General features: G+C 42.6%; 1 protein-coding gene across 1 annotated transcript; it reads left to right on the forward strand.

Annotated features, from left to right (window-relative positions):
• Positions 1-3,972: 3,972 nt before the first annotated feature.
• EIF2S2 (eukaryotic translation initiation factor 2 subunit beta) lies at positions 3,973-9,662 on the forward strand. Its single transcript, XM_057379173.1, has 8 exons — positions 3,973-4,174; positions 5,042-5,145; positions 6,109-6,244; positions 6,536-6,636; positions 7,037-7,185; positions 8,024-8,080; positions 8,478-8,563; positions 9,187-9,662. The coding sequence occupies exons 1-8, from the start codon at positions 3,994-3,996 to the stop codon at positions 9,360-9,362; spliced, it is 990 nt and encodes a 329-aa protein (XP_057235156.1). The 5' UTR covers positions 3,973-3,993; the 3' UTR covers positions 9,363-9,662.
• The last annotated feature ends 1,688 nt before the right edge of the window (positions 9,663-11,350 follow it).

An 11,350-nucleotide genomic window follows, 5' to 3' on the forward strand; every position in this document is an offset into this window, starting at 1 on the left:
GGGGCCGGCGCCTTCTCCGGAGCCTTGCCCGGAGCCCTGCCGGCCCACGGGTGTGTGCTGGGGCCGCGAGTCCTGGGAGGGCCTGGCGCTCCTCTGGAGCTCCCGGTGTGCTGCCGGGGCCGGCCCTGGCACGGGGAAGCTGGGGAGGGAGGCAGCTGGGCCCGCCACCTCTTTCCCATCGTGTTCTGCGCTCTTTAGTGAAACGCAGCGTTGAGGCGGTAACCACTCGCTTTCTAGAGCTTTAATATCTTGGATTTTAACSCTTAGAGCCGAATAGCAACATTTGAACAAATGAAAACTTCACGTTTTCCGGATCTGATGGTGTTTGCYTAGGCACACTTCCAGGGAAGTTGGTATATCCGTGTCTGAGAAGTTCTTCAGTTGTTGTAAATGCCATGTGTTGGCAGCTTTGTTGGCCTCATTTCCATTGCTCTCATGGGGRAAAGGAAAGTTTTCCGTGTGTGAGGTGCTCATCAGCCTGGTGTAGCCCATGGGAAGCTGCCCCGGCTGGATCCAGGAGATTGCTGCTTCTGGCTTTGTATCTTTTCTCTGGTGTTATTCAAAATACCTGTGTGGTGTATTTCCTTTAGAGCAAAGTGTTCACTCAAGCCTTGGAGATGGGCTTGTCYTACATCATAAAGGAGAGCTGGTGTAATTACGAATTATTTTAGTGGTAGCTGTGACTGACTTACTCATCTGCTTTACATCTAGAATGAGTACGTTGCATTTTTGTACTGAATGTGTCATGGGAGCTGCAGTTCCAATGTCTGGGCTGTCCTCTGCACTCAGGAATGCTTCCATCAGGTGTTGTCTGACTCAGGTGATCGCAGGGCCGTGGAGCAGTTCATGGAGTGTCCTGGTTTGAATTTAGTTTGTGTCAGTAAAACTGGTTTTCTTGCACAGTGGGTTTATTTGACATGGAGGTGACTCCTGGGATGTGTAGTGAAGTTCCACCTCTGGGTTGCTTTATGTGGCAGAGTGACAGAGAATAAAGATGGTGGCAGATAACACAGTTGAGCTGTCACTGTTCTTCAGGCTCCTGTGGCATGAGTGTGAGTGCAGGTGCCTTCCAGARCTTCTCTGTCGCTGGTTGTGAGGAGCCCAACACTTCGATGTTGATGTTAAGTTGGTGAAACTTTTTTAAGCTTTTGAAGCTGAGGAGGTGAAGACAAATTAGCACTGGAAACTGACATAGATGGTAAGACTGTTGTGTTGAACTGTAGCTTGAAATTTTCAGAGMTGTGTATGAAGGAAACTTGTTGGTGGGAACATCCCTGAGTGTTATCCAGAGCTGGGGCACAGCAGGGGCAGAACAGGCCTGCTTTGTGAGGGGAGGTGGTCTGTTAATGTCACTTTAGTTTATTAAAAATTCTACCATGTACGTAATCCCACTGGAAATCTAACAGTTCTTTGGATTCTTCAGTTTTGTGAAGGTTTAGGCAAGARTATTAGGGAGTGCTGTATTTTGAGCAGCCAGAAAATTTAGGTGCTGATTGTGCTTAATAATTTTGCACCCCATCACAGACATAAGTCAGTGTACCTGAATTAACTTGACCAGGGCAGGGGTAGTGGCTGCTTCCTATTCGTGCCTGTGTTTATTCAGACTAAGGAAATGGGATTTATTTTTGACTTCTGTTGGAATTCCTGTCATTTACCACTGTCACAACAGTTCAGAGTATCATTGGCTCCAGTCTCGATTTGCATTTGGTCTATGAAACTTTGATTCTTTTTCCCCTCCTCTTTCACTTGCTTTTTTCCTGTAAGGTAGGAGTTTGGCTATGTAGGTACTTGAAGTAAGAGCAGGTATATGGAGGTGGATGTGAGAAGGAACCACGTGGTCTACAGAGGACAAAACTCCATATGGGAATTTGGCTCTGAGAGCAGAAAMAGGACAGGAATTTACAACTTTTCTTTACACAGGAAAAGTATCCAGGTTTGGTGTGTTTGGACTGGGGGCTACAGTTTCTTAAGTAGGAAACCTGCAACTTTGTAGTTTGTCAGCACTTAAATGGTATCATAAAGTTTGGACTAAGCCAATGTGCTGAGCAGAGAGAAGGAATAAGGATTGTTTGTAAACACGTGCCTCAGCCAGAGCATGAGCAACCGGGTTATCAGGCTGCCTCATTTATGTTGTGACTTGTAAAAGCAGATGTGACTCCTGCTTAGTGCTTGTCAAAGCCCTTGGTGAACAAAATAGTTCAGGCTTARGCCTCCTCCTCCTCAGGTTGTGGAGTCTGACATGGTCTGAGTAGGTGTTGGGTGTGCAGGAGCCTGGCTTGCTGTGCCTGGCTGGGCTGGCCCTGCTCGAGGCTGCCTGGGTTTAAAGGTGAAAACCCATCTCCTGCATGCAGGAGTTGTCTCGAGTGTTCAGTTCAGTGTGGTTAGGCTGCAGACACTCTGTCTCCCTGGACACAAGAGATCCTTTATGGTGGCTCAGTATCTTTTCCTTCACAAAAGGAATGATTTGGGGCTGGTTGCATCCTTTTTGGCAACTGTTACATCTCATCAAGGCATGACCTTAGATTTGTTTCACACAAGAAAATCAAAAGCTCTTCAGAGTCTTGCAGAGTATCTTTATGGAAATGAGTCAACCACTTGTGCTTGTTCCCAAGGCTGAGGACTGTGCCCGTGCAGGCAGCTCCTGCTGTCCCAGCAGGCTGGGRAGGTCCAGGAGGAAGCAGATGTGTAACCAGTTGGACCTACTGTGATTTCTGTGCATTACACRAACATGATTCACGCCACTATCTAAGGAAGCAGCAGAGGAAAGCCCTCTGGCAGAACTCTTTTGAAGATCATTGCAGCACAGCGTGTGCAAAGACACAGTTCAGCAGTTTGAAAGCCTCGCTGTCTCATATATGTGGAGGCTTTTGAGATGTTGTGCTTCAGACACCCATACGAGCAGTTTGCTGCCTTCAGTAAAGCCTTTATGAAATGTGAACATTCCAGAAAATTGGAAGAATATCATAAGAATAGCACATGTGGGAGAATGGGAAGTGCAATGAAAGATTGTGTTATGGGGGGAGGGAAACCACCAGGCCTTAGGGTGTAACTGAACAAGAAGCTGGAGAACTGCTCCTTGGTGAAGTGTTGGCCCTTTCCTGAGTAAGGGTGTTCATGATGATGAATTGTGACTCTGTGTGAACACTTCCATTACTGGATAAGAAACACTGGAGAAAGTTGAGTGTCTAAAATTGTTAAGTGTCTAAAATCGTTATATTTAATGTAATTGAGTGCCTAAAATCGTTATATTTAATGTAAGCTATGGCGTGACAGTACAGGTAAATATGTGTAACAGAACTGCACAACAGCTGGATGTCAGCTTGTGTCTGAAGTGAAACAAGACTTGATTGTGTTGGAAAAAATCCCTCATGTCTGCAGATGATGAATAGGTTAAAAGTGAGTCTGGGGTTAGTGCCTTCTTCACAGTCAGACAAGGTGAATTAAGCTGCTTTGCTGGCTAAAGAGCTCATTAACAGCTTTTAATCACTTGGTGTCTGGGAAGGGAAAAGGATGAGACCTTTTCCATTTCAGTGTTCAGAGCTGATGCAGGTCTGGCTGTATCGCCRGCCCCTTCTAGGTTTCCCCCTAGTCCAGAGTGTTCTTGTCAAGAGATTTGTTGGCAAATCTTGCCTTTCATAAATCTGAGAATTAATGTCTCACAAGTGTGAGTGTTGTGGGATCAGAGCATGTGCTTTGGTGGGGTTAMATTTTCTTCTGATGCTGAGTGGTGCTGAATTATGTAAAACTGGAGTCCATAAGGGTCATAAAATAGAGGTTGTAGCCAGTTTGTCATCAAAGAGTCACAGTTTTAATGTATTTTCAGCTGCCAGAAACTTGACTGTAGGAAAAGTAGCAGCAGCTGTAAACTCTCAACCGGTTTTCCCTTGTAACTGATACAGTTGATACTGAAGCCAAGAAACAGTTTGGGAAAAGTGTTATAAATGTTAAATGGGGGTTATTATTGAATTGCTAAGGAACTCTTGACTTTTACAGATGATTTTCGATCCTACTATGAGCAAGAAGAAGAAGAAAAAGAAGAAGCCCTTCATGCTGGATGAGGAAGGAGGAGATGTACAAACAGAAGAGACTCAGCAATCAGAAACGAAGGAAGCTGAACCAGAGCCAACAGAAGACAAAGATGTTGAAGCAGATGAAGAAGACAGCAGGAAGAAAGGTAAAGTGAATCCATGTAGATAAACTCTCAAAGGTGGTATTTTGAGACTACAAGGCCCATTGCAAGAATTTGGCATCCCAGAGTGTAATGCCAGAGCCCTGATTTGTTCAGAGATTTGTGAGTAATCTCTGCTGCCTGTTTGGAGGGCAGATTGCCCTCCTGCTTGGAATCACGTTCACAGACATCACCAAGCTCCCAGGGGCTTATGTAATTTCCATTTTTCTGACTCAAACAGTCCTTTGTGTGAGGCAATGAAAGAGACTCTCTAAAATAGTGTGAAGTTTCAAATCTTCTACATGCAGTTGTTGCAGTAATTCCACAATTGTGGCTCTTTTTCATTTGAACAATTATGCAATAGTATGAATAATGGRAATGTGGTTAAAGGAGTTTCTAGTTTTTGGACGATTCTGAATGTGTTCTTTGGAATCTTTAAGGAAATAAGTGTGATTGTGTACAAAACCTTGCTTTTTAAATTGAAGCCAATGTAATTTCAAGATTATCTAATTCAGAGAGTGCCATTAACTTAAATCCAGTTTGTTGATAAAATGGGCTCCTGCTGTAAAGAAACTGTACCTTCCTCCTACACTTCTTTTTTTTCTCCAAGCATCTTATTGGATGAAAGTAACTCATTTATCTTGTACAGCAGAAAGAAAGATTAAACATTTAAAGAGCCAAAAGACACTGAAGGTGCAGAAATTAAAACAGCATTTGGGGGCAGAGGGGAATGATCCCTTCAAAACCTGAAGGGTATCCACAGGACTTACAGATTGTTGCTTATGTCTTAAAGATTTGGATGTAAATTAGAAACCTTTATGTTTGAACTGTTTCTACAGTTACACTTCTTTACGCAATCATTTGTTTTTTTAGATACAACAGATGACTTGGATGATTTAAACTTCTTCAATCAAAAGAAAAAGAAGAAAAAAACAAAAAAGATATTTGATATAGATGAAGCAGAAGAAGGTGTAAAGGTTTGTTTAAGCAAATTATTATGRCTGAAAACTCTCTTGTTTTTGTTTTCTTGGGATTGGCAGTGCAGGAGTTGTTTCAAGTCTGTCATTGTGTTCATAATTAAATTTTACATGTCCTTCACACATAGCATGTTTTGATGAACATAATGCTTCTGCCTGGGCTTCTTGTTCAGAAGTATTCGCCTGCCTGCTCTGCATAATGGGCAAATAATTCTGCAGTCTGAAGGAAAGATTGATTAACCTCAAGGTTAATTGTCTTTGGGGTTAGAGAGGTAACTGGATGTCAGACGCCACACACAGAACAGTCCTCTAAGGGCCAGCCCTTCAAGTAAAGTGCACAGATCTGCCAAGAAATCTGTTTTCACTCTGGTGTTTCCTTTAGGAAGGCTTGGCTACTGTACTGTGTTCCAGAAGGTGTACAAGATATTTTTACTCTTCTCAAGTTTTATTCCGAGTAGTATTTTTGTATCACATGTCAGTGTRACTGGCAAGCCCAGAGAGCAAGGGGACAGGGAAACGTTAGGTTGTATATAAACCTCCTCCTTAGATTCTGCCTTTTGGGAAGAAAATGGTCCTCTGATCTACCCCAGAAGACAAAATACTTGCTCTGTGTTCTTTCAGTGTGCAGGACTGTGATAACAAACTGGAATAGCACAGCTTTGTTTTCCCTCAATTCGTGCCATCAAGGGTGTTTTGTTCCCTCCTGCCCTCAGTTGGCTTCTGCCTTTAAGTGTAGCCTGACCTTCTTGGCTAGCCAGAAGGTGCAGATCTGGCCCTACTCATAGCAGCTATGCAGGGCTCTCTTGAACATGCTGGAATTCTATTCTCACCTGTTGGGTTTCAAGGCTGTGGTKGATATTACCAGTATTCACCTCTATAGTATGCAACTGGTTTTGTTTCTGGTGCTGTGCAGTGGAGATCTGAGTTTAAGACTGGATAAACTGCAGTCTTACTTGTTTGCAGGAATTGAAAATTGAAGGAGATGTGCCAGAGACAGTAGAACCTGAAGATGACCTTGATATCATGCTGGGTAATAAAAAGAAGAAAAAGAAGAATATGAAGTTTCCAGATGAAGATGAGATAATGGAGAAGGATGAAGGTAGAAGTATAACCTAGCTCAGTGGGATGTTGCAGTGAAATGTAGTCCATCTTATATGTGAAATAAGCTCTATTCACATGCCTTTTTTGTTCTAAATTCACTTTATTGCCTTTACCATGATTTTTATCAAAAAAAGTTCTATAAAAACTCTGTTTAAATGTCTCTAGTAGACAGATAAACAGAGAAAACTTGAGTCCACATCTTGGTGGAATTTTCTATCCACATTCTACAAATGGTAAGCGTGAGGTAAAAGAATATTTCTTAATGAATCTCCAAAAACTTTCTTTACAGCATTTGAGGATGAAGATAGCAAAAAAGATGATGGAATTTCTTTTAGCCTTCAGTCAGGACCTGCGTGGGCAGGCTCAGAAAGGGACTACACATATGATGAGGTAATGTTCCAGAGACTTTTAAAATATATTTTCCATGTTCATCTGCTTCAGTAGASCCTTATGCTCACATTTTGTATTTCTAACTTCAGATTAAAGAACTTATAGTCAGAAGCTCATGAACAGAAAGCTCACAAAGCATGTCTTCTGTTACAGTTAATTTTCATAAGGGGCAATATTGGTCATAGCTCAAACACCTCTTCCATGGRCAGAGGAAACTTTGGGGAAAGTGTTGGGATTTTGCGTTTATCAGAACATTTACAATGCGTTCCAAAGCAGGTGGGGAATAGCTCTTGGACACAGCCTGATATTCACTGTGAATGCTGTTTCAGGTGGTTTTTAGAAGTGAGGTGCTTTGAGAAATGGAAAATGCTCACGTGGGTGTGAATCCCTTCTTTTGCAGTTGCTCAATAGAGTTTTTAACATCATGCGGGAAAAGAACCCGGACATGGTGGCTGGAGAGAAGCGAAAATTTGTCATGAAGCCCCCACAGGTTGTGAGAGTAGGGACCAAGAAAACATCTTTTGTCAACTTCACAGATATCTGCAAATTGTAAGTGTCCTCTTTGCATTTCCCAGGAGTAGCAGATGGATGCACTGCTCTGTGCTCCTGTGTTAAAGGCAATGTTTTCTGGCAAGTAATTCTGGCAAACCAGAAGCTATTTCAGTCAGAGAGCTCATTACATTTCTCTGGGAGAAGATATTTCTGAAAATTATTTATTGAGATAATTTCTAATTTTATACTTGAATTATGAAAGTGGTACATGGGCTCTTGGGCTGAAACTTGGTGAGTTCATTGGCTTCTGTCAAGTCGGGTCACCAGYGACAGTTATGTGCAAGCCTTGAGGAGAAGGGTGGGAAAAGTTCTTTCTAATTTGAGCTGACTACAAATACTATTCTCTTGGTAAATGGTATGGACTCAGAGTTTTCCCTCTGTTTCTAATTTACMTCAAAAAAAGCACTGTTTTCTGCAGTGTTTTCCATTAATTAATTAATTATGTCTTGTGAGGATAGCTCTGTTCTTTGTCAGCAGTTCTGGGAATGCAGATGTGGTTGGTATCATGAAACCCTACTGAGGATCAGAGTTGTGCATTAAGGGRAGCTTTTAATGGTAGTTACTAACATTTCTTTCAGGGTATAGGACGGYGAGAATTAAGAATCTCAAATAGAAAACTTCTTTTCAGTAGTTGCTGTAATTGCAAGTTTGGTTTGGTGGGGATGGTGGGAGGTTTTTTGTGTTCTCAGTCACTGTGTGTGCTCTTTGGTGCAGACCCTCTGCACTGCTCCCTTTTTAGCTTGCTAACTTAAGTTGGATGTARCATGCCAGTCCTGTGTAAATACCAGATTTCTCCGAAGGGGGAAGGTTAAACATTTCTTTATTTTGTTTTTAGATTACATCGTCAGCCAAAACATCTCCTGGCATTTTTGTTGGCAGAATTGGGTACAAGGTAAGGCTGCAGGGCTGTGGGTGTGCTTACGGTTGATATTGATCAAATATAACATTTAGGGGGTTAGATCTGTATCCATGTGCTGGAATTTGAGGGTTCTGTTCCCTGCACTTCAGTGCTGTGCTGGGTGATTGAAGAGGGAACATTTTAGTGAGGAGGTACAGAGGGAAACTCCAAATCATAGGGAATGATCTTATGTGATAAGCAGGTGACAGTTATGCCTGGTTACAACTTCTTATAAGAAGTAGTTCTAAATACCTCAGTTTTTTTTCCCCTAGAAAGCAATTCTGCCTTGCTCTTACCTTGAAGAGCACATCATTATCTTGCATCATGTTCTTGACTTGTTTTAATGCTTCACACCTGCAAATCAAGTAATTAATTTTCTCTTTTCAATTAGTGGTTCAATAGATGGTAACAACCAACTGGTAATCAAAGGAAGATTCCAGCAAAAACAGATAGAAAATGTCTTGAGAAGATATATCAGTAAGTAGAACTCCCTTTTGCACTACAGATTTCTCTCAGGCCCTAATGGYCCATGGAGAAGGCTGAGGAGCCACAGCTTTCCTTTGTCATGGGATAATGCAAATCCAGGTGGTTCTAGCATGGTTAGACCACACGAGCTGCACTCTGTCCTACACTAAAACATGCCCAGGAAAACAGTAAGAGCTTTGAGATCTGCTCAGTTTCATTTCTCGGCTTTGATGAGGACTGTGGAAAACAACAGCAGTTGTTGATGTATAAGTCTGTTGTAGCCATGAGTGGACAGATGCAGTGTGTGTCACTGCTGGTTAGAGGGCTCACAGATTTGTGTCACAAAACTCCTGCTCTGCTGCTGTGTCAGTACCAGAGTTGCTGACACCTGGGAATGCTGCTCCAGCAGAGGAGCTCAGGGAACATCAGTGGGAYGCCTGCACTGGTTATTAATTTTAAAATACCCATGTCAGTGCATAATGTACCACACGAAACCTCCTCTTCATTAAGCAGGGGCAATTTTTAGGTTTTCCTAATGAGCCTCTCTGAGTCAGTAGGTGTGTTTAAACAGCTTTTCAAGGCAGCTGTTTGCCAGCTGCTGCTGCCTGCCTGACTGCCCCGTTCCTTCCCTGCAGAGGAGTATGTCACCTGTCACACGTGCCGCTCCCCCGACACCATCCTGCAGAAGGACACCAGGTTATACTTCCTGCAGTGCGAGACCTGCCACTCCCGCTGCTCCGTGGCCAGCATCAAAACAGGCTTCCAGGCTGTCACAGGCAAGAGAGCACAGCTCCGTGCCAAAGCTAACTAGGTTTGCTAACCAACACCGGAGCTGGCCAAGTGTTCTGGGGAGATGGGACTGGACACGGTCACAATCGGAGTGGATTTACCATTGTATTAAAGCGAGGTTGTAAAAACRACAAGAAATTTGGCTTTTGATTGATTGGTTTGTGAAATCCTTGCAAGATGCAGATCCTCAAGCTGTTCACATACATTTTGCTCATTGAATATATTTTACCAACTGTAAGGAGCGTGGTGGGAAAGGAGGTGCTTTTTAATCCGTTCAGACTTCTGTAAAACACAAGATAAATTAAAGATACTATAACAGTGAGTGTCTTGGATTTGGATTTTTCCTTTAGTTTCCTCTTCCAACAGTGTTGGGAATGGTTGGCGTGTTGTTCTGCAGATCATGTCACTGAGCTATGTCCAAGACCCAGAATGAAGCTGAAAGATAAAGGTTGTTTTGCTTTTACATAACAAGCTTATTTTTGTTGCGCTGTCATGAAGGAGAGAAAGCAGTCAGAGTCCAGGGCTGCCAGGCCAACATGAGCCCTGCTCCAGCCATGGCTGCATCRTGCACAGACAGGGGGTCAGGGCATGCTGGTACTGCTTAATTAGGCAAAAATAGCTCTGAGAGCGTTCAGACACCAGATTGATGCTGAATCTTAACACAGAATTGATAAAMTGTACTGTAAGTTTTCATAGTGTCATAGTACTAAATTTTACAATTTCTAATAGAGAAACGTTTATATTTCTGAAGTCCTGCACTCTTCATCACTTTAGAAAGAATCTAAATACAGCAAAAAACAAAAAGTAGGTTTAAATGTCATTGTATGATGGCTGCAACACAGTCTTCTATCAATGTTGAATTTGCAGGGGACACTGCCAAATAATCTGGGTTCCAAATTAACAMTTTTTGCTTCAGGATCTTCCCATATCCTTCCTCTGCTGGCAGTGTCACTGACCTTGAGGGGACACCTGCTGGGTTTTGTGTAAGAATTGTCCAGCTGGGGAGTACAAAGATGAAACAGGGAGTGAAGTTCCCCCTGGGCTCTGGAAGAGGGGACATCTGTCACTTGATTGCCAGAATCCCCCAGGGGAAGGGAAAGGTGCAGCAGCTCAGCCCCAGGCASCCACCCCTGCGGGTCAGGGGAGCAGCCTCCTCCCCAGAGGAACTGGTCCTGAAGGCAATACAGCAAACGCYACAACTTGAAGGGTTTCTACTAAGTTTTAACCTTTGTATGTTAACACAGAGCACAGTATTGCTGGGAAGTCACTCACTTGCTATTTGAAAACTTTGACAGCACTGTAAGGTGAAAAATCAAGGTTTTATGGTTGGTTTCTGGAAAGCATTTTGAATTTCAAGTGAGCTATAACAATGTTGGATGTATCTTAAAGTGAATAAAGCCAGGATCAGTGCCTCTTGTAACATCATTGTTGTATTCTTGTTTCTTCCTCTAGCAGAGAGTCTCCTGTTGGGAGTAAAACCTTGGAGAAGTGTGAGTTGCCTTTTTGTTCTGGTGACTTGCTTGTGGGACACCCTGAAATAGCTGAAGAGCTATTGATACTTTGTTTTTAAGTACTTGGTTTTCCCTGGGTCAAATACCTTTCACATACTTAAAAAAATACAGTGTGGCCTTGAGCTGGTGCTGTGTTTCAGTGCTCTGAATGAAAAGTTTGATTTAGTGAAAGTGGATCCAAAGATCCAAGTTAATACAGGAATTAATAATTGTTCCAGCCCTCTCAGCTGTGAGCCCTGGCTTGCAGGAGAGTTTAAGTGTAGTTTGCAGATGTGCTTTGAGTCTGTGCATGAAACTGGAGGCTTTTAATGACTGAGATTTGAGGGTAACATCTTGAGCTGTAGGCTCAGATCTTGCTGTGGAGTAACCTCGCTAATGCAGGAAAAGGCAGTCTAGAGATAGGTATTAGTTGGRTTTTATTGTTTTTAGAAAAAAAACTTCCAGTGTACATTCAAAAAATGTCATATGAATACAAATACCTCTTATAAAGCTGATGTAA

Source organism: Malurus melanocephalus, unplaced genomic scaffold, assembly GCF_030028575.1.
Source record: "Malurus melanocephalus ecotype Western Australia unplaced genomic scaffold, MMel_1.1 scaffold_391, whole genome shotgun sequence".
In the NCBI taxonomy this organism is placed as follows: domain Eukaryota; kingdom Metazoa; phylum Chordata; class Aves; order Passeriformes; family Maluridae; genus Malurus; species Malurus melanocephalus.